Source organism: Choristoneura fumiferana, chromosome 18 (genome assembly GCF_025370935.1).
Source record: "Choristoneura fumiferana chromosome 18, NRCan_CFum_1, whole genome shotgun sequence".
NCBI classification, from domain to species: Eukaryota; Metazoa; Arthropoda; class Insecta; order Lepidoptera; family Tortricidae; genus Choristoneura; species Choristoneura fumiferana.
The window spans coordinates 16410596-16435487 of record NC_133489.1 but is presented as its reverse complement, the minus strand read 5'-3'; the positions used below and the strand labels follow the sequence as shown (position 1 = coordinate 16435487).

Here is a 24892-nt window from a genome sequence, read left to right as displayed (position 1 = left end):
AAACCTGTGAAATTAGTACACGTATGAGATGTAGATAGTAGACGTGTGAGATGTGACTCCATCTCATAGGAAGCCGAAAAAACGCGTGGCAGCGTGACTAGTTTTTAGAACGCCATATTTAAATGGACCGTTAAAAATAATTGAAAATGTTGAAAAACTCTCCAACAAACATAAAACAATCGGTTAGAAGTCTTAAAACACCCATATTATGTCTTGTACAACTAAGTTTTTCATGTGGCCTGGCTGAGGTGTGGCCGCTAATGCACGAATTACTACTAAATATATCCAAATTACCATAGGTCTCCCACTAAACATATTCGAAGAGTTCCCTCGATTTCCTTAGGATCAAATCATCAAATCCTGATTTGATGCTTATGGGGCCTAATTGAAGGCATTCCTACACGAACGAAAAAAAAAATTTAAATTGGTTCATATCACGGGGTTCTAAGTTAACAAACATAAAAAAAATACAATCGAATTGATAACTTCCTCCTTTTTTTAAGGCGGTGAATGGAACCTCCCATCCCATTAAAGTGTAGCGACGTAGCGTTCTCGAATGACAAATATTTTTATGCATGATTTTTCCGTGGTATCGTCTAAGGTCGTCCCATTCGTTTTGTGTCAAGTTCTTAATAAGTCATTCTACTTTCGTCATCCATTCTTAATTCGTTACTTTCGCAGGTAGTCTTTGTCGTCTTTGGTCATATTTGTTGTTTGTCTTGTTCTTATTTAGTCTCATTCGTTATTCGTTCATATTTTTGTAATTTGGTCTATTTAGTAATTGATCTCATTCTTTAATGGACACATTCACTATTTACCCCGTTTGATATTCGCAATTTTTTCTTGTTTTCTTTCAGGCGACTAATGTCTGTTCAGTATAGGAATGGACAGTTTGGACAAGGAAAATAAGCTCTTTATAGTGTACGCTTTAGGAACTCATTTAATAAATTGCATTTTTTTAGGGTAGGTACAGTCCAAACTTAATTCTAATTAAAATATCGAAGACATCAGTATTACTTTCATTTATTCATTGACTAGCTGTTGCCCGCAACGCGACTCCATTCACGTAGAATTCGTTTATTGCTACCCCGCGGGAACTATACAATTTTCCGGGATAAAAACTATTCTATGCCTTCCCCGAGACTTGTACTATCTGTATTTGAGTGGCCAGTAACGTAATAGTGGGTTGTATGACTAAAGCGGGCATTGAGACGAAAACTGAACAAGACGAATTGTGAATGGACCTAAAAACGAAAGTGACAGTGACTTATTGCTAATGGGACCAGCAAACAACGAACGTGTCGAAACTTAAAGTGACGGGTAACGAATGACGCTGAAAATAAAGAGACTAACACCGAACATGTCAAAAGAAGAAGTGACGAACATTGAATGAACCTAAATAAGAACAAGACAAACAACAAATATGACCAGAGATGACAAAGACTACCAGCGAAAGTGACAAATGAAGAATGGATGACGAAAGCAGAATGACTTATTAAGAAATTGACAAAAATCGAATGGAACGACCCAAGACGATAACCCTTTCCGTGTGAATGTTCAACGTAGCTCGGCTACGGAAGTGGGCAAGTCATCGTTCATCGTCCCCGGATCTGAGTTTGTTATCGTTGTTATTCCTTCTGTATTTATCTACTTTGCTTTAAGTACACATCAGGGACAATATCTTTATGCTAACGAAGAACAAATTTAAGCTAAAATGGTTTTATTAAGTCGGTAAATATGGTACCAAGTACAACGACGACACGACACTCGTATTTTATCACACCACACAAAAGTCCAATGTCTTCAGATTGTTCTAATGGTCTCTCGGACAAATAATTATTTTAGCTCAATGTAAACATAACTGGCAGCCACTCCTAAGGAAAGGGATTTATGTATCTTGTAACTTAATACCGGTTTGTTTGTCCGGTTAGCTGGTGAAAGGAGAAATATTTATTTACATCGTCTGTTTCCATTAAGCCAAAATCAGATTGCAATCCCATCAGAGCGGGGAACGGTGGCGACAGAAGCGCCGCACGGCCCATAAATACTGTTTACGACCGTTTTATCGACAGTCAATTATCAAAATGGACACAACATAACCGACTGTTCGTAAACATGACGCACGCACGTGAGCCCTGCCATGCCCTGCGCCGACCGCGACCGCCGCGTGCGCCGGTCGACCCATCCTCTTCATCTTCGCTGCCACGTCTTTCGTTTACTGTATTTACCCACTGTTTTACATTTGACTTACCTACTAGAGAGAAAAACGAACGACCTAATAATTTACACTCAGGCAAGTATTTACTCGTATACAACCGTGATGGATGGTAGGTATTAAAGCGCGAAGTTAAGCAAGTCTGTTGATTTTAAAACGTTAAAAACCTTAATAAAACTGGTCGCTCAACTCTGTTCACTCGACACCTCACCCGTAAATTGTATGCATTATTTTGAGAATATGTTAATTCCACCCAGACCCGTCCTTATAATTGGCCAATTGCGTATTCTAAACGAGTTGAACATCCGCTCATGGTTTTAAGGTAAAGATAACGGTCTCAATTTGCATTGGTGTAACGATGTGAATGAACAGTGACAGCGACAATAACAAGCGGGCGCGGTACGGCGGCGCGGCCGCAGCGCACTCGCACCATGTGAGGCGGCCATTGAAACGAGTATCTTCCTTCATTCAGACCCCGGAAACATAAATCAGCATAGCGCGACGCATCGGCCTTCAAGGCGGTTACGCGACCCGGTTTTATCACGGAATACGAATCTATCCCTTATTCTATTTTTAAGTGTTATTTGAAGCAGCGAATTGGTGTTGAGGTTCCCATATGATATGACCAATTAAATTCCCACCGAGATTTCAGAGAATAGGATTATGAATATAATGACCCGGATAACTCACGTCTTAAATCGAGTTTAGCTCGACATGTTTAGTGCGTGTGTTGCAGCAGCCGCTGAGTCGCGTTGCTTCGAAGACGAAGGGCTACGGATTAGCCCGAAACATGTCGAGCTAAACTCGATTTAAGACGTGAGTTATCCGGGTCATTATATTTAATATGAGTGAGTCTCACGGTAGTTTCATGTTCAAAATAGGATTATGAAGTTACAAAATGTATTCCAGGGGTTCTCAAACCGTGTTGCAAAGCCATGGGAGTATTGGGAGTCGAGCCCTTGTGGTGATATCCCATTAGCGTTGCGAAAAAGTAGCTGAGGTCGTCGGCAGGCGTCAGGCTAATCGCATTTGAGAAAAAAAACTATTGCTCTAGTTATTTCTTGTTCCCCATTCCATTAACATGTCTATGTTAATGGATGTGTATATCGTTTGATACCTAACGAGATGCAATTCATAGCATACTCACGAGAATCCGCGAATTAATCGGCCAGAATCAAATAACTCGTGGGAAATTTGTACCAGAATGCAACTCTATTAAAATGCATCTTGCTATTGAGCAACGTTTCGGATGTGAGATTGAGGGTTGTACCTACGTTGTTTTACAGACAACATTTTAATAGAATTTCGTTTAACAGATTTTTTTTTTATCATATTATCGTTTCATAGAATAATCAATACGCAGAACACTTACTTTAAAGAAATTTAAATTATGATTTTTGTTACAAATATAAATTTTTGTTTAGATATTCATATCTAAGAATAACAAATCAAATATTCATTATTCTTATATTATTCAGTTATTATAAAACTTATTGCCAAGAAAAACATGCAATTCGTTTTCTGATGTGGTCGCAATTCTAACCTAACCTAACCTACTTTTATGGTAGCGAGTCGTTTCTGACGAGGTCACTGTTCTAACCTAACCTAACCAACTTTTCTGATAGCGCTTTCTAACCTATTCTAATATATTTAATCGAACAAACAATATTTGTTAAAAAAAAAACTACAATTTAATAATTTTGATAAATAATAAAGTGAGATTATAAGATTCATTGAATGGTTTTTCTGTTAAATATGTTTAATTCAAGTAAATATTCGTTGAAACAATAAGATTCGAAGTCAAAATACAAGGAGCAAATATTATATGAAACATTTTCTGAAAAACGAAATTCTATGAAATTTCTGTCTGCAAAAGAATGGAACACCGAGATGAAGATGTGATACCTACTTATCCGGTCCGAATGTTCAACTTAGCGCAACATTGATCTGTTGATGCATGCTCCCGCTGATTGTTGCAATCTCATGCATTGTTAATGTTATCACAGCTGTAAAATAAGTAGGTATGAAATTATATTTAAATGCGGAATATTTTTTAATAGACTTTCAGACCATTAATAATTCCTCAACAGTGAAGTTTTAATATTTTTTTTTAATACATGTTTTATTTCTGACTTTACTTTAATTAACAGTAAGTACTTGCATTTTCAATTGTCAATAACAATAGTACCTGAACGAAACAATCATACAGACGTTGTAAGTTAAAGCACTCTAAATACACTTTATTTTATTAAATAACCTTTTTTTTTATTGATGTACTTAAGTAATTTATTAGTAGCACAGTGACAAGTCATATTGAAAGAAAGAAAAAAAAAGGTTATTTGGCAATATACATTAACTTTTAGGTAGCATACATCATAACTTAACGTTTAAGTAAAGTAAACTTATAGCTAGCCTGATTTTCAGCTGCAGCCAAATAAAGAAAAAGAAAAATGGTGCATGCCTATTTGACACCTTGAAAATATGTTATACATTATGTGCCATCTGACGGAGATTTTGCAAAGGGATAATTTAGCCTGGTACATGATAATTATGTATCTCATTATTTGACAATGGAATTATTTCTACTTCTTTATATAGGTATTTCACTTATTTCTAAATGTTTACATGATACTATACAATATCGCCAGTATTGGACATTCTTAGCATCGCTTACTCAAAATTAGCAACAATATTTACATATTCTTACTATTATAGAGTTTCTATCTATAAACTATCTTTAGAACATGACATCCATTAGGCAGCGAACGTCATTGATGTCGCAGGAACGTAACGTTCACAATTACTAGACAAGCGGTTCTAGATGCAGTGAAAGTGCACTGAGTCACGCGCCACGTCGGAAATAGAGCTGCGACTGCGCCGGCGCCGCCAACGCTGAGCGTGCTGCGCTCCCCTTTTTCCTACGAACCCATGCTTCAATACTGTCAATTCTATTCTAACAATGTGATTTTTTTTTCAAACTTTCTTATGACTAAGTATACATGTATAATCAAATGATGAATTTACCGCTATACAAACAGCAGTTTAAAACATATGCGTAGTTGTTAATTTGTCTTGTATTGGATGTTTCTACTTTTAGCCCCTCACATATTTTCATACACAATATTTTCGATCAGAGACAAGTAATTGAATGAAGTTAAGCCTTGCGGTTGTGGTCACCTCACGGTCCTCATGGAATATGTAGCCTTCCTTATGGGCAACTAGCGTTTACGCGCAGCTTCGCGTAAATCATTAGATACAGCAATTGAATTGAAATTCCGGAATTTTATTAAATTCTTGTGGGAATTCCCTAAAATTACATCGTGATTTTCACTGACGTTAAATTAAAACACCCATCCCAAATTTCATGACTAAACCCAGCGGTTGTAATTTAGAGATTGTTTCCCTATCCCGTGGGAATATCGAGATAAAAAGTATCCTATGTTTAATCCAGGTTATAAACTAACTTTTTGCCAAGTTTCATCCAGATCCGTCCAGCCGTTTCAGCGTGAAGAAGTAACAAACATACTCACTCACAAACTTTCACAGTGGGGAGAGTGAATAGATCTTGTGCGGGTTACTTGGACTCGTTTACTGATCTCTCGAACTACCACTGAACAGAACTGAACTCCATACATTATGTACATGCTAGCTTATATACTAGAATATCTTAAGGCACTGAGATGGCGGCGTGGCTTATCTGGATCGATCGTGCGTGAGCTAGATATCACTGCATTTCAAATTAATCGTCACGAACCAGATAAATAATGCACAATTACCATGAATTTTCTTTACAATTAAGCATCTTGCGAGCATCATAATCATAGCTCAGAAATACAACCACTGAGAGCAGGCAGACCAAATTTATTCACATCAGCTGACCACTCTACAACCCATAAAAATAAATCTAACCGTTTGCATAATAGTTCCACCTCTCAGTCAATAACTAACGTCATATTTTTCTGAGAAAAATAGTGATTAAGCAATCTGAGTCGTAAAATCGTGTTGGGGATGCAATAAAAACCGGCGTTCCCGCGTAATTGTAGAGCGTCCTGCGGGGAGAATGCACCGGCACGATGTGCATCGTTGCAGTTTACGCGGGCGCCGTGGTGTGTGGTGTGTGACGCAACCTGTTTACGTTTACCCGCCGGCGCCCGCCGGGCCTGACCTCAATCACACTCATTTTACGAAATTATCGTAAACGTAAAAGCGGCGCGGCATCCAGCCGTGTACTGCGAGAGACGCCCGGCGCGGCGATGCAATTGACAAATGTGCAGGCCCATTCGTTCTCTCATGGTCATGAATGCTACAAATTTTCAGGGTCTCAAGTGGGTTACTTTAACATACATACCTAACATTTAAACAAAGATCGCCTTATCTAAGCAATTAGTTTTATTCTCTGCATGATTCGTAATCGTAACTCAAGACACGATTCTCTACTCTTGTGGCGATATTAAAGCGAAGTTTCAGTTTGTCCAGACGACAGCTTTAAAAGCACATTGAAGTGCATAGGATTGTTCGGTAAAGCGACGCGGTTTTCTCTGCTGTGGTGTCGTGGTAGGGGGGCCAGAGAGGGGGGGGAGGGCCTGGAGGTTGTAGTATAGCGGCGTGTAGTAAGCATTTTGTTAGTAAATGTAGAGTGCTTTAGTTTTTGAATGAGCCTTTGTCGATGTCGACATTAGAAGGTGGTTAGCAGTTTAAGTTATCCCCTTCCTTCTTCTTATAATTACTTAACTAGGCATTCAAAACTTGTTGTTGCCCAAGACTCCGTGCACTAAAAACTCGTGTATAACTCTATACTGAGGGACCATGCAATTTTCCGAAATAAAAACTATACTATATGTCTATCCTAAGGTGTCAAACTATCTCCTTACTAATTTTCATCTCATTCAGTTTAGCGGTTTAATAGCTTACCTGGGATTTTTTTCTCGGTGTAGATACACACACTTATTTTACTCACTACATTGTGAGTAAAATGATAGTAAGGATAGAATAAAGAATGATGAACTACCTACTAAACGGACTAACAACACTACAAAAAACTGTAAGAAAACTCGTGTACAAGTATACATTACTACAACGCTATTTTATTGGTTGTAAAAAAATCTGATTTCATTTATAAAATACCAAGAGTTCTGCAATAAACTTGACTTTATCATCGTATACATATGTAACTCCCAGATGACGCAATTCTGATGCAGTTTATTTTATATGAATGAACGACATGCACTTGAAATGGTATTGAACAGAATGGGATTCAATACTGTTAGAATGACGCGTAACTTAGCGTAAGTACTGGTTTACGTAACCTAAATTGTGATGTGAGATGTGACTAATGAGAATACATTTTATTGATGTGTTAGTATTTCATTATTTAATGCTCGTACTCACAAGGCTCATTTTATTTTATTGTTGGTTTCTACGACATGAGCGATGTACTTTCATTAATCGACATCACTAGTCAATACAGGAGTACAATAACATTCCAAAGTCTATAAATAACCAGTGGGCTGAAGGTTTGCGGGGCGCGGTGCGGGGTGCGGCTATGCGGCAGAGTTCATTTGCATTGCATCGTAGCGTAGGCAATGCACCGAGTGGACTCCCCCGCCCCCCTGCACTTACTTGGAGCCCCCCTCCCCTCCACTCTCACACTGTTTATCTCTCGACCTCACTATAGAATTACTACGGCTAGCGAGAAGGAGATGCACTTATGTGCATCGTGTAACGCTATCTCCGGATCCCACTTTACGCCGGAGAATATCGCTGTAGGTAGCGTCGAGATTGCGTATGATAATCCCGCTTTTACTATTTACTCTTGTTTACTACCTATCTCGTCGTTAATAACTTACTATTTACGTTGATTATTTATCTTCCGTTCAATCAACTGGGTATTATTTCTAATTTTACTGGTAGGTGGGTCAATCAACTTTTTTACCGACACTAATCTGTCCGCGACATTTTTCAAACAATTGCAGATTTTTGTAAGTAAACATGTTTTTTCAGTCATTTAATAGATGGTGTACATGATACATGCCATCCTACGCAAGTTCAACCTATTAAACCGTGAAAAATCTTGTTTGAAGTACGATTTTTTGGTAACGCCAGAGACAATTTTGGTAACGCAGGAGATGCCCAAAGTGTCGGTAAAATAGTTGATTGGCCCAGGTACCTATATACAACATGAGTTTTGCGTTCTGAGATTTTCATATAAAATTGCATAATAACGCTAATAAAACAGCTATCATTTGAGACTACTTAATTGACCATTGTCAATCTATTCACTTATAAAAAAAAGTTGTGTTAGCTAACTAACTATTATGTATGCCGAGTCTCATTCAATGCAAGAGGGCGTCAGCTTTGGCTGTCATTTGTTTGTTTACGTTGTAAACGCCACTATTTTGTTGGGCGGCGGCGGGGTCTCCCGCGCATGCGCCGTGCGTCGTACTGCGTAGCCCGATGTCATCAGGACCCGGAACTACGCAGTTATATGACCTTGCATCCCGTTTCATGTCTTCGGCCCCGTAACGGATATTTATAACTCATAACAACGCCTAATAACGCTGATATGGGTAACGTGACCCTAGTCATTCTCATGCCTCACACGCTTTCACGCCTTTATTACACGTTTTACATGGTTTAGGGGGTTGGTCTTCAAGATATATAAATATGATTAAGGTAGGATTATGAGAATGTGCTATCATGCAAGTATGGGATGGCAAAACTTTTGTCCATTTTTTTTAACTTAATTGTCTTTGTTAAAGGTCAAAGTGTAAATTCACAAGCTTGAAAATTGACATTTGCGTGGCAAATGAGAAAGAAATAAAATAATTAAATAAATTCACTTTCACCTTATTTCGCTAAATTAGCTGTGAGTTAAAAACAATTAATTTATTGACTAAAAAACCCAGGCAGGTAAAAGTATCATTACTATATTTGTTTATACTTAAAGACTAAAGTGCTAAGTACAAAGGCGGACTTATCCCTGAAGGTTTTACTGCGCATAATGATTTATCTTCATTCTTGATTATCTTATTAACACACTTACAAAAACAACACGGTGTATAATGGTTGAGCAACTTCAATGAAGACGGCGACTGCGTTGGCGAAACAGCACTTAATGTCGATCTTATGCCAATATCACATACAGCAGTTAAGCGATCGTGACATGACATGACTGAACGTAATGAAACAAACAAGGTAATAGTAAATTACTAACTCGCTCCAGCACGGTCAAAACAAACACGCATTGCTTTTAATTATCGACGCGTGAGCTACACATGTGTTCTATTAAGTAGCATCCCATAGCAAAGTAGGCGTAGTCTCAAGCGCCCGCCCACATACAGTCGTGTTTGAAAAAAAAAATCTAGGTACGCTTTAGAAGCGGAAAAGCAATTTTTTCATAAGTACATATTATCAAGAAAAATATGGAAGGTTGTTGATGAACCCACTCGTTTTGTCAATTGCCTCAAAGTAGACTTCTAAAAATACCTTGTTAAGGCTTGCGCTTTCGAACTTTGCCGTTTAGTTAGTCATCCCAATTTCGCGTGGGCAACTGACAACTTCTTACGATTGCGATACACCCGCAGACCTAATTAAATTAGTTAAATACAATAAGAGACGTGGCCCTATGTGGTCCTCGCCTGCAGCGTTCATTACCCTGAGCGGTGGGAGGCCATTAGTAACAAATAACAACCTCGTTCGCAAAAACAATAACAAATTAATCACTCCTAATTGAGGAATGTGGTGACGAGTGAGATAGCGCGACAACTGAACTTTGCTACTCATGGTGGGAATGTTCTAGGTCGTGTCATAGAGTATTAAGTTATTAAACAACAATTGGATTGGATCTTAGAATATTATTTGAACAGGATTAATTATACGAGTAACCTGAACAATAGAGAGATGCTGCGTTGTTATCAAGTGTGATTGTTGTTAATAGTTTACAATTAACTTGCAATGGGTATAACTGTAACAAATTATCTGATAGGATGCAGCGCTACCATGTTTTCTAGTTTAAATATTTCATTTAGTTAATCCCGGGGTCTCGCTATAGTTTATTAATTTGCTTAAAAGGTGTAAAGTCCGAGAAAAAAAACCATAATTAAATATAGCTGTCCATTGAAGAATGTAAACCAACGTTTACACCAAGTTAAGACTTGCAAAAAAGCTAAACTCTGTTATTACTTGCTTTTTTGTGCATATTACAAATTAGATACTTACTCGTAAATCTATGCAGTTAGTTGATCATAATTTCTAACTACCTAGACTGGCAACAATCAAGTGCATTCCCCTTCTAATAGCTATTTATCTTCAATTGCGCTTTGGATGCTGCATCTTTATGCGAATATTGTTGTTTGTGCTCAGAACTTTGTGTTCGGTATTCGTACAAATAGATCAATTGTTGACTAAAAGTTCTTCTTTGCAGCGACTTGCTGAGTTCACTATTTAGAGCTACAGCACAGAATAAGTATAGGTAGAGTCATTCACGATGACGCGCGCCGTGGTTCTTATTACAATACTGTATAGATTCAGCTGTTACTTTGCGGAGGTCCATGTTAAAATAAATGGAATATCGATGGGTCCTATGTATAAGGGCCAAAGTGTTTTTTTTTTCAATTTTGAATTTTGTGCGTTATAGGTATCTATAAACTATATATATTTAGATAGTGGATTAAAACACTGTTATTTAATTATTTTTCGAGTTATCATTGCGGTAAAATGGCCGAACTAGATGCAATTTTAACGTAAAAGAGCTAAACGTCCGTTTGATACTTTTACGCGGTAAATACCGGGGCGATTTTTTTTTAATCTGTGGGCATAACTGCCATTTAGGTCCTTGTTCGTGTTCGTCAAGCGGAACGCCGCTACCCCGATGCTACATCATAATGTGATTGTATTACTTTTTAAAATTTCTCCAAGTATCTTGGGTAACGTATTTTTTACCAAAGATTTTAAAGTTGAACGCGTATATGAACCAAAGTACCACATAGATCTTTTTACTGTCTTTTTGAACACAAGTCTATTTCCCGGAAATTTACGTATATGGGCGTATGTACAATAACTTTTAATGAAAAAATATTTTGTTAAAATTTATTCGTTGCTGTTGAAGGACAGTAGTACTTATTAGCTAGTGTGCCAAAATTTAGAAGTCTCGGATACACCATCTCTTGAGTTACGACAGTTTTTGACTGTGAAAGCCCGTCCTGTAAAGTAAGGATTTTACACTTAAGCCCTTGTACGTAGGACCCATCGATATCTGTCTTGCTCCTCCGCCAAGTAGTGAGGCCAAGTCGTGCATACAGCTACGTTTGAGTTGGAAAAAATGTTTTTTCATGCAATTTAACCCGCCCTCCCTCCACATAAAAAACGAAATTAACCAACGCAAATGTAACTGAACCCACCACCAAGAGAACCACCACCACCAAACCATAAACAAAATCCCGGGCACGTGTTTCGCTTCTCTCCGAAGTATCATCAGCGGTTGTTGACCCTACCCTACGACGCTTGGTCGAAGAAAGAATGAGCTCACTCAGAACGCCTGGCCGTATTTATGCCTTCCCTTTCACTTTAATTGCCTGTATTACTAGAAAATACCCTCAATAATGGCGATGACGCAACATTTAATTGTTCATTGATAAAATAACACCCCTATTGTTGCACCTAATTATTTCCATCTGTTCTAGAACACTCAGACGTAATCCTTTTTCACAAACATGTAATATGTCGTATGTATGTGAATCTGGTAAATCATGGTTATGTTCTAGTAAGTGTTTTGCAAAATTGGATTTTTCGGAGCGTCTATGACTAAAAGAAGAAACATGCTCCTTATACCTAGTCGCAAAATTACGTCCCAATCTGCTCTACATATACCTTATTACAAGTGTCGCATGTTAGTTTGTAGACACCCGACTTCTGCCCACTTAGAACTCTTGCCTTGCCATTGCAGAGGCCCCGAATATCTGCCCCGGCCGGGGATTGAACCCAGGACCTCAAGCTTCGTGTACTTCGTTTCTCTAACCACTTGGCTATCCGATCGTCAGATGAGCAGGTGTATTGATAAAAATGATCTAAACACTTACTGCCTTGACCAGTTTTATTTTTTAAATACATAGGTATGTGGTTTTGTGTACTGGCCACTAAGCAACGGACTCGTTTAAAAAAATAATTATGTAACAAAAGATAAAACAAAAATCGGCGGGAGCAACGCAGTTTTTCTATTGTTATTGTTTGTTTTGTGATAAATGTTTTTTTATCTCCTCGCAGTAACGCCATATTGTAGACTTAATAATATATAATAGGGCGTCTTCGGCGCTAATGCAGCGAACTCGCTGCGCGCTCGCAGCGACATCGTTGCGCGCTCGCGGTGATATCGTTGCGTGCTCGCGGTGAAATCGTTACGCGCTCGCCTCGCTTTCAACTCGCCCGCAAATCGATAGTGTGATAAAGCCCTAACTGGCAAGCGCCTAATGGTGGCCAGTTATTGATGATTTACCTTACTCTAATTAAAGGCTTTTTTTGATAATTCTGATTGACGTTTTTAACGCGCCGACAAGCACCGCACTGAGCCCGCGTGGGAACTACTGCCCAAGCCCTCTCATTCTGAGAGGCCTGTGCCCAGCAGTGGGACGCATATAGGCTGGGATGATGATGATGATGATGACGCGCCCACAAAGTACCGACGTCGACGACGTCTTCCAAACCGATACCGAGCGCACAGAAATCATTCAAGAGCGGCACCGATAATAAGGTCCCTTTCTTACTAAACTTTAAGGGATGTTTTAACTCGTAAAAATCGATTTAAAAACTTGTGTCTCTGTCAAATTAGAATTTAGACCCAATAAAAAATGTTTTTTATCGACATTTTACTTTAAACGCGATTATCTCGGAAACTAGAACCGACAACAAGGTCCCTTTCCCCAGATAGCGCCACCCACATATTGATTAATTCAAAAAAAGAAATAGACAAGATGTTATATTAAAATCAACTATTATTAACAAGACTAAGGGGCTGTTTCACCATCCATTGATTAGTGTTAACTGACGGTTAAATGTGATGCCGTCTCTATTTGTTTTGTTCGAATAGACGGAGACGGCATCACATTTAACCGTCAGTTAACACTAATCAATGGATGGTGAAACAGCCCCTTATAATTGGCATGATTAACAGCTAGCCTTAAAATAAATACTTACATAAATTTACACGCTTTGAAATATTGGAATGTTATAACTAATATTACTTTGAAAATACAGAAACTCTTATGGAAACGCCTATAGTTTATAGAAAAAAAACAATAGTTCATATTTTTTCAAATACCTATATGTAAGAAAAAAAATACATTATATTTAATCTAAATCTTGAATACTTACTTTTTTTAATAATATATTCACTTTTTAAAATTTTACAAAAGATATTTTTACAGAATGAATCTACTGTTTCAGTTATGTGTAGGTACTGTGCTCTCTAACAACTTATTTTCGTCTTTCACTTTAATTATATTTTTTAAACATCGTCTTGGAACCTTACTTTACATTTCAGCTTCATACTTTTCTTCCTACATCATTTCTTTGACTTTCTCTCTCTTAAATATACCTATATATTTATTAAACCCTTATTTTTCTTACTTTCATATCTTATTTCAGTGTGCTACTTTGGCGTCACTGTATGCAATGCAAATTGTGACATTGCCTGCAAGGTACACAGCAGCACATTATTTAATAAAATGATTACATAGTCGGCCGACCTTTATTCACCATTATTAATTTTGTTCAGAATACAAGGATTATTTCATTCATTTATCGTGCGCGCACATTCATAATATCCATTTATTCATTATACATTCAGGTAGTTCTTTTTACACTTTCTTACTTCAATAATCATACCTTGTGCCCAAGTCTCTTCACGATTGATGCTCGATCGAATCATGATCAGAGGACAAGGATTTCCTACCTGCCTTGTATCCTGGTGTACCTTGCTATTATACCTACCATTAAAAACCATTCAAAATCTCTTACAATATACTTATTCAATTTGAAAACTTCAGCCAGTAAGAATTCCAATAACTTGTGTTTTCATGTGTTTTTATGTACAATAAAGAGTTTTACAATACAATACAACTTTTAGGTGGCCATCCTAATTGCTGGTTGAAAATCTTATTTGCTTCCGCTTTCCCAAACACATTTGCTTACAGCACACTTCCAACTAATAATTTAATACCAATGCCTACTTTCACAAAAAAACTTTTCCTTGCATAACTACATACATACGAGTACATACATTTAACACAAACCCTGAGCCTTTATTATTTCTATATTTTGCAAAACTAAGTATCTATTCTATTAATCTTGGACCTAATTACAAAATAACAATGTAACTGCAATAAAAAAAACCGGACAATTGCGAGTCGGACTCGCGCACTGAGGGTTCCGTACACATTTATAGGTATGTAAGTAAACGGGAATCGTGTCTTGAAGATATTTCTCGCTTTTTCCGAGTGATTTATTACATCCAGTGTATGCAGAGCCCTACTCTTAAGCAAAATGTACGCAGTGTGGGGTTAGATTTTATTGGTCATTGATATTTACAGACAGACATAAAAAATCAAGATTTTCAGGCTTTTTTACTTGGTTGTGTTATAATAGCTACCTTCATACCAAATTTCAAGATTCTGAGTTCACGGGAAATACCCTGTAGGTTTTAATTCCCTTATGAGTTTCGAAAATTTGCGGAAATTTGCAGCATAAACGGCTGCATCTTTTGATTGCGTTGGCTTAGAAGTTTGATTGGTTTACAGCTCCAAGGGACAGTAGACCTCAGTATGTGACGTATTTGATATAAATTTCAGCTTGATACCTCCACGCGCTCCCGAGAAAAAGTGATCCTTTCCGTTTTATCCTTTTGAGGTACGGAACCCTAAAAAAAAGTTTCAATAATTTGGCATGGCAGCTGCATGACCAGTCCAGCAGCAATAACAAATTATTTTGAAATCAACCTTCTTATCCAGCTGCAGCAAAATAAAAAGGACGATTAAGGGGCTGTTTCACCATCCATCGATTAGCGATAACCGACAGTTAAATTCGATGCCGTCTGCGTCTATTCGAACAAAACAATTAGAGACGGCATCACACCTAACCGCCAGTTAACACTAATCAATGGATTATGGAAATTTAAAATCAAAACAATATTTTTTTACCATAACTATAACTAATCTGTCTATCAAAAAAAACAACGTTTTATTTTCCTACTTTCAATCATCCATGTATTTTGAAAACTTTATAACTTATTAATTATAATGTTGTTAAAAGAGCGCACAGTACCTATCTTACCTGGTGAAATTTGAGCTGTAATAACAGACGCGGAATGCTTTACCTTATTGGATGATCTAAGTGAAATCATCCAACTTGGTGTTGTTACTACGGGTCTATTTTTAGAACGCAAATGTATTAAAGTTGTAAAATAGTTTTTTTTTAATATTTAATATTTATCTGCAAAAAAAGAAAAGAATTATCTCGTCAACAAGCGGCATCTACTTATCTTTTACTTATGAACCTTAAATAATACTGAATTTGAATCAAGTATATACCTACTTTTTTTAAAGATCAAAATTCAAAATAAAACTCATTAAAAATTAAACAAACAAAATACCACAATCGCTTTTTCTAATTTCTCACATTCCAAAGAAATCTTGCCTCAGTTAGCTTTTACACTTGCCACGTTGTAATTCTCGACGTTTTCATCAGCCCCGTCGCCCTGCACGTCTTCCGGCTCCATCACCTGGTCCGCGACACCTGCTGCTTGGCATCCAGTCCATCACGACAACTCCCGGCCGCATCCATTACAAGCTTTCTCTTCTTTTTATAGTTTCCGAATTTATTGAACTTTTGTTTGTTTTTTTTTATATTAACTTATACGACTATGTAATTCTATTTCTTACGAATTAAGTATATTATTTAAATCTATATTTAAGTTTAACAGCCCACAATTATATTATGTTCACACCTCCCACAGTTTAGTTCATTTCACTAATTCACATTGTCCTTTATATTTATGATTTACTTAATGGTCCTTTTCACTCGTATAAACAAAAACTGGTCGGCGCGGCGCGCCGCCAGCGCCACACGAGGCAGCGGCACTGGCAGGGTCGCCATGTAATGTGATGTGGGGCGTTGGGAGACGAGTAATACTACCGAATGATGAGTAAATACTGTGTTTATTCTATAACCTTACATTACATTACTTATTCTATTACCTTACGTTATATGATACATAACGGGAGTGTGTGTGTGGCGCAGCTCACACTACAATAATGCTACAATGTTTAGTCTCGGCCAAAAGTGCAATATATGAACTCTTATTATCGAAGGTCTCCCCTGCGGATCGGCTTTCGAACTAACTCGTTTATCTATTGCTTACTTTCCAGAGTGTACATCAATGTACTATTGATGTACACTCTGATTGATTCAGCTCTAAAAAGAGCGGCTTTGATATTTTGTCTGTGAAGTTATATATATATAATTCGCGGATTTAAAACGACTAGAAAAATACACGTACGAAGCGATCCAATAAAAGAGGGACCAGTTTTTTCTTTCGAGGTACGAAACTAAAAAACTTTCGGCTACAACGTGCTACTCTTTGTTTCAGTATGTCCGTCCTTGGACATCAGGAACTCGCCGGAGAATCTGCACAAGCTGGCCGACTGCCGCGTAATCGAGGGCCAGCTCAGCATTCTCCTGATGGAGCGGGCCACGGACCGACAGTTCGAGAACATGAGCTTTCCCAACCTCAGGGAAGTCACCGGCTACATTATGATTTACAGGTGAGTTCAGGACACCTCTAACGATACAAATATAATATTATAAAGTGAAAAGATCTCTGTGTTTGTTTGTAATATAAACAATGCTAAGAAATTGATGATTAATTGATCAGATAATATGATTTCTCGAGGTCTGCAAAATAGTCATTCAAGCCAAAAAGCCATCTTTTAAAGTTTGAGAATAGGAAAAAATCACACGGTCCTAGGTCTGGTGAATACGGAGCATGTGGCACCAGCTCGAGGCCCAACTCGTGGATATCACCCATTGCAATAATTGAGGTGTGCACTGGAGCATTGTCCTTGTTGAAAGAGGACTTTCTTACAGGAGGAGCATCAGATGTGCTTTAAGCGGCCATGTTTAAAATCATTTATCCAGTTACAAATAGTCTGCAACGTTGGTGCAGTGGTGCCATGAACGGAATCAAGATCAGATTTTATAGTGGCAGTACGTAATTCAGACTGTTTCCATGGTTGTGAAAAATTTAGAAGTGATCACAGTCACGCAAATTTAAAATGACAATTTCCAGGTTTTTTTAGCTGTTTTTTTTTACTGTATTCTTGTGAAAGACTATTCCTGCTAGTGTTAATGCCATTTTTTCAAAAAAGGTTTAAGAAATAGTTTTTTAAAAGGACTTCTCAAACAGCCCTCGTACCAGCAAGTAACATAGCATAATGTGAGACAAAGATCTTATTGAATGTGGGTGAGGTTTGCAAGCGGAAGCTTTATTGTATTAATGAAATGATAAAGTACTTGAATCTAAATACAAACTAAAAATTAAACCACAAACATAAGATACAAACTGCGAAATTCACGCAAAAGTGTAAAAACTAAAGTTTCGCAAGATAGCCGCGTTAGTTCTGTTTTTTGCTACGTTCATTAATCTTTGTCGCATTTTAGGCTACTTATTATACCGGGAAAGCGTAAAGTTCCCGCGTGACCCAAGCGAAGTTGCAAGTAACAGCTAGTAACCAATAAAGTGATAAAGTCATTAATTTCTTTGAACAAAAACCGCCAAAATACTAGGTATTGTATGATGGAATCCGTTTTAGTAAACTCTTATTCCTAAAAACCCAATGTTGCGCTGCAGCTTTGTATTTGCATAGCTGCGATTCATTCATGAGTTACGTTACGACCCTTAATGCTAGATTTAACTTGAATATATGTATAGCGATTTTGTGAGCAATTTTGAGACTAGCATAGATATATACGAGGGGCACACTGTAATGATCGAGAAAAAGAAAAACCACATGCACAGGAACGCTATAGCTAAATTGTATTTTATTGTTTTTCGAATTACCTATTCTCCATTCAACTTAATGCACTTTTCCATTCGTGCAAACCAATCATTAAAACAGTAATTCCAGCCTGAAGTTGATGTTGACAAAATGGCTGATTTGTTCGCTTCCACAGCTGCTTCGGGGTCTTCAAACCGTTGACCGCGTAATAAATCTTTAATACTAGGGAATGTAAAGAAATCGTTTGGGCTTGGGTCAGGACTGTACGGAGGATGGCTCATCAGCTCAACGTTTTCCTGCTTCAAAAAATCATTTGTCTTCCGAGCCGTATGGGAGCTCGCATTATCATGATGTAAGATGATGCGACGTCTCGGGTTATTTTTTCGGAGTTCGCCTAATATTTCTGGCAAACAAACCGTGATATACCACTCAGCGGTAACCTTTCTGCGTTCCTGTAAAGGAATTGTAGCAACATGCCCCTTTTTCGAGACAAACGTAGCGACCATTTTCTTTGACACGCTGCGGGAGCGAACCACTTTCGTTGGTTTGACCCCGTCTTCGAAGACCCAAACTGCTGACTGATGTTTTCTTTCAGGTTCGTATGAATAAATCCATGATTCGTCACCTGAGACGATATTATAAACGGTATTTGACTTCCCTCCGTTGAAGCGTTGCAGAGTATTCCGGCACCAATCTACACGAGCCGCCTTTTGCTTCGGACAAATTGTGGGGAACCCAGCGGGAAACTAGCTTTCTTACACACAGCTCATTATGTAATATCGACCGAATTACAGTAATTCCGATACTGATAACAGCCCGAATTTGCTCGTATGTCACATGACGGTCATCTATTATAATAGTTCGCACAGCTGCGATGTTTTCAGGCGTGACCGCTGTTCTTGGTCGACCTGCAGAAGGAACAGTGCTGAGCGACACACGACCGCGTCAGAACTCGGCATACCACCTGTATATTGTCGTTTGAATCGGTGATTCAACATCATAAATCGAAACAAGTTCGCTGAGACATTTATCTTGAGATAAGCCGCGACGAAAATTGTGATAAATTATGGCACGGAAATGTTCACGCGCGAACTCCATTTCTGCTAACGACGTGTTAACTTTAAACCAACATAGTTTTTGTTTTTAAACATTTTTTTTTAAATTGTTTGAATGTCATTAAGATTCTAAGAATTTCGGGCCTAGCGGTACGGCATTAATTAGCGAATCAGGCTTTTTGCTGAGTTTTCGTATTATTGTACATGATTTGACACATCATCAGCCGGAAGACGTCCACTGCTGAACAAAGGTTTCCCCCTTAGAACGCCACAATGAACGACAACTCGCCACTTGCATCCACCGGTTTCCCGCAACTCTAACGATGTCGTCAGTCCACCTGGTGGGAAGCCTTCCAAACATTTGACACATAAGTCACTAATATTTGTAATGTTGTTTGTTCCAGAGTAAAGGGGATTCGTAACCTGGGCGACCTGTTCCCGAACCTGGCGGTGATCCGCGGGATGCAGCTCTTCAACGACTTCGCTCTCGTTGTCTTTGATAATGAGAACCTTGTGGTAATTACAATGTATTCTATGCGGGAACGACGGCTCGCCGCTGTCACGACGGGTTTGTTTTGTTTGGCGGAAAGTAGCTATTGCAATTTTAATCAGTTGTATGAATAATAAATTGCTTATATAATTTACCTACAGCTAAAAGGATTTTTTTTTGGCTCACGTGGCAGACGCTGACTTTAACTGAAATATACATAAGAAGCGTATTCTAAGCGTGATGAGATGAGTGTGTTGAAGTCTTGTATCTTAGTCTATTTGGCCTAGAATAAAAACGCATAGAGAATCTTCAAAATCCAACTGAGAAATGGCACAGTTTCAATCATTATAATTATGTAAGTATGTCATTCATCTTCTTCTTCCAAAAATTTGACGACCGGTTAGCTCAGTGGTTACAGAACCTGACTATAAACGGATCTTGAGGTCCCGGGTTCGATCCCCGGCCGGGACCGATATTTGAATGAAAAAAAAAAAATAGAATGTATTTAAGTATGTATCTATCTAAGTATGTATGTTTATCCGTTGCCTAGTAACCATAACATAGGCTCTGCTTGCTTTTTATTATAAATTTGATTTAATTGTATTAAATTTCTTTTCGTTTCGAACTATGTAGATCAATTGGTGTCAAGTGTCCCGTGATGTACAAAAAAACCGGCCAAGTACGAGTCGGACTCGCGCACGAAGGGTTCCGTACCATATCTATACAACATTAGACTAATGGCAAAAAAAAACAAGGTTGTTGTATGGGAACCCCCTTAAATATCTATTTTACTATTTATTTTTAAAGTGATTATACAACTAAATATTTTGTGAATATTTCAACCGACTACCTGTTGCCGTTATTAATATGGAGAAAAAATGTCAAACAAATCACGTTTGTTGTTGGGAACCAATTTTAAATATATTATTCTGCTTTTAGTATTTGTTGTTATAGCGGCCACAGTAATACATAATCTGTGAAAATTTCAAGTGCCTATTACGGCTCAAGAGACAGAGCCCTGTGACAGATGGACGAACAGACAGAGAGACAGACAGACAGCGGATTCTCAGTAATAGGGTTCCGTTGGCACCCTTGGTTACGGAACCCTAGAAATGATGACTGACAACCTCTCTTTTTGTCACCAGTCTCTGGGGCTTCGTTCGCTGACGCACATCGAGCAGGGAGCAGTCAGGATCCAGCACAACGACAGGCTGTGTTACACCAACACCATAGACTGGTCCAAGATCGCTACAGACGGGGTTGACAATGGCATAATCAAGGTGAGGAAGGCGGTTATTTTTAAAGTTATAGCTCAGTCGACAAAAAAGGAACCCTACCTCACTTAGTTGTGCGTCCGTCCGTTCGACTGTCAAGGTCCTTTTCTCAGGAACGCGAGGAGGTATGAAGCTAACTTCGTATCAAATACTCAGGCCTACTGCCACTTGGAGCAGTGCAAAAATGTCATTTTTAAGAAAACGCAATAAAAAGATACAGTAATTAAACTGATAACTGATTGTCTTGATAAGTACTTTGAAGACAATTACACAAGTGAACAATGATATGCACGCATCAGCTATAAGCTGCCTGTGCATTATAAATAATAATAATAATTAAAAAATAATGATTCCATAGAATTTGCCAGGGAAGCAAAACCTATAGGGTACTTCCAGTTGTTCTAGTAACTTAAAATTTGGTATAAGAGGTCTGGAAATCTTAATAACTTAACTAAAAGTAAATAACCATTTGGATGGATCTCTTTTACCGTATCACTCGGCAAGGAGTAACGCTCGCAGCCAAGAAACACAATTACGTACTAAATAAAGTTTTTAATCTCAGCGCTCTGTGTTTGATTAGTACCTACATGTCTGCAAATTATACAATTCCTCTAATAGTGTTCGTCATCACTTAATTACATGACTCATTAATAAAAAATACATAACAATCATCCTAAAATCTTTTTCGGCAATGAAATCCCGTGATAGGTACCTATTTTTATTTTCTCATTTACAAGGTTAACGTCGAATGGCTGTTTGTCGCGGTCATGATATCTCATAGCATTGCCAGCTTTGACCTTTTAATGCATGACTGGGCACTTTAATGACCATCGCATTCCAAACAATCAACAATTTAAGGCGAGCGTTCCATCAACCGTTATCATGCTGTCCTGTAAACAAATTTAGTTTTAAGGACAACACAGGGCAGTGATAGTTAGTGTGCTCAACTGCTCACTGCTCATACCAATAGGCAATAGCTGATGTAAATAAAGTAGTTAGTGGCAGCGTTATTATCGTAGAAATACAACGCTGCTTTAAACTTGTTTTCGCCACTGACCGTGGGATTATGATTTAATTAATTCAACTGTTTGCAAAAAATATAACGATGCATTTGTAAAACCATAAGCCGCTTGTCATTAGGAGCTGTTATTGATAGATATAAATAACTTCGCCGACACCTTTAGGTAATAATTGACGTTTACGGTAAATAATTTAATTAATTTTGTTGATTTGCATTATTTTTCACGGTCCGTCTGTTGTGTATGATGAGATATTCTAGCTTAATTCATAAGTAGCATACACGCGCTGCAATTTCATAATGCCTGGTTTTAGTCAAAAGTTTCTTGGTTGTTCTGTTGCTGAACAAGTACCTAAAATAATACGTGTATCCCACAAGGGACGAGAAACTAATCTTGCAGGCCGTCATTTGTAGCTCGTGGAATTTAAGACTGGAAGACGTGGAATTTTAATCTGCATTGCGGTTGGATATATCCCGGTGTCGTGGTTTGACGGTTAAATCAGTAATAATAAGCTTATCTGTTCAAATGAAGGCACTTTGCTCTTACAAAGATTGATTGAATTCAGTAAATACCGAGTAATGCTAATGAGTTATCCGTTATATTTTATGGCTTAATTTAAGTTTATCTTGGTAAATGGCAAAGAGAAAGTTTTTACACACTTTTAAATTATTTAAAATGCCTACGTCACTAATTTGGAAAAAGCTTAAGTTAAATTTGCAGATGTCATTTTACATCCTTTAGGTGTTCAGAAGAAATAATACATCTTTACCTACAGCTAGTCATACCTACTACAATATTCATCATTGTCTTGGCGGCTTTTATTTAGGTGGCATATAATAATATATTAAAGCCAATACGATCGACCATACCGAGGTGAAAAACAGAGATGCTAACAAATTCCCTACTATTGTAGGTAAAATTTTATAATGTTGTTTTCTCCTTTTCCAGTCGAACTACGACACGCGTCTCTGTGGGTTGTGTCCCAACGCGCAGGGCCGAATGGACGACCACCGGCAGTCGCATTTCCAGTGCCCGGCCGACGCCAGCGGTCGGTTGCTCTGCTGGGACGACAAACATTGCCAGAAAGGTAAGCGACAAATATTTGAAAGTAGAAATCGCACATGACGAGTTCCGTACCACCCGTACAGAAAAAACTCTTACTGTCTACTGTGGGCCCTTTCGAATTTTGGCTTAGTCTTCTTTGTATTGTTAAAGCTGTCATAGTAATACATATTCTGTCAAAAACGGGTCGGTTATTAGTGTGCCTTATGACCACTTTCCACAGCGAGTGGAGTGGACTCCGCAAGGACTCAGTTTAATTTGCAGCGATCAACTTCATAGAGGTGAGATTGAACTGAGTCTGTACGGAGTCCGCCTCGCTCGCACTAATTTGATCTTAGCAATTTGTAAGAAAAAATAGGTAGGTAGGTACTTTACGTAAAATTCTTCAACTGCTCAGCCACAAATAAAGATCATTAAGGCTCTTCCGCCCACGCAAGGGGTTATTTATAGGATGTTTGTTGCAAACCCTTGTATGGGCTCTCCCACGCTTTGTTAGTTGCATTGCGTTGTAACAAACTGCACCCCATAAATATTTCACTTAAATTGCACTGCAGTAGATACCTACATACAACCCGTGCGTGGTCGTGTTTTATAGCATACCAACCTTTAAATGAAACCTTTCAAAGTTGCTTGAATGTTTGCTTTGGTATTTGTTGTTGAATATTTGGTAAAACTCTCAAATATAAATGAAAAGTATTCATGACATGACTGGGCAATTAATGCCTAAACCAACTCCCAGAGGTTGTTTTGACACAACGTGATGTAAATACAAAAGTAAGATTTGTTTACCGAAAAATAAACTGTTATTAAATAATTCAATTTTCTCACAAAGATACAGATCTGATTGGTAAATGATTATGTATTAAAAATCGCTACTTGTAATATCTCTCCATTAGGTCAAATGATGACATCGTGAGTGTTGCGGGCAACCGGTGGAATGTGGATGCAAGTGGATGTCGTTCATTGTGGCGTTCTAAGGGGGAGGAGGCCTTTGGTCAGCAGTGAACGTCTCCCAGCTGATGATGATGATACCTAATTTAAATGTTTATTTAAATTAAAATATTTTTTACTACTGTCAATTAATGGTGTCAAATACCCCATACAGCATCTGGGGGTATATTCCCAAGTTAGAAATTCGAAGTTCGTATCAAACTATTAAATACCATTACGAGTGAGCGGGACGATACGAAGTTCTAATTTCTAACATCGGAGTAAAAGCCCTACAAAAGAAACCACCCCAAAAATAGACTTGATCCACAGTAAAAGGGTCTCCCTACATCTATAGACGCGGAATCGGCTTTAGCCATTCAAAAAACTCTTTATTTCCACGCAGTAAGAGCGAAAAAGACGTCGACCGCCCTTAAGACGTCTTTTTCGCTCTTATTGCGTGGTGATAGGTTTGAGGAGGCCCTAACTGGCTCGTGTCCTTTTAGTGTGTCCCGCGAGCTGCGGCAACCGCTCGTGCACGGCCAACGGCACGTGTTGCAACGCGGCCTGTCTCGGCGGTTGCGACGGTGACCAGCAGCACCACTGCCATGTCTGCCGACACTACTCGGTCGGATACGGCACAAACCGCACCTGCACCGAAACGTGCCCCGGTCACATGTACAAGGTAATATACTACGAAGTGCAAAATTCGATTTTTTTATCTTGCCGTCCCGCTGATGCTAATATTAATACGAGAGTGAGGGGCGATTTTCGAATTTCGTAGTAGCCCCCCAGTAGCGTAGAACA

At 38.3% G+C, this 24892-nt stretch overlaps 1 protein-coding gene across 1 annotated transcript in view; it reads left to right on the top strand.

Moving 5' to 3' along the window:
* The window catches only part of LOC141437566 (insulin-like receptor), a 101009-nt gene that overhangs the window by 63021 nt on the left and 13096 nt on the right, over nt 1-24892 (top strand). The window contains 5 exon segments of the mRNA XM_074100997.1: nt 16851-17025; nt 19718-19829; nt 20949-21083; nt 23045-23183; nt 24592-24770. Of these exon segments, the coding sequence (XP_073957098.1) occupies nt 16851-17025; nt 19718-19829; nt 20949-21083; nt 23045-23183; nt 24592-24770 (740 nt within the window).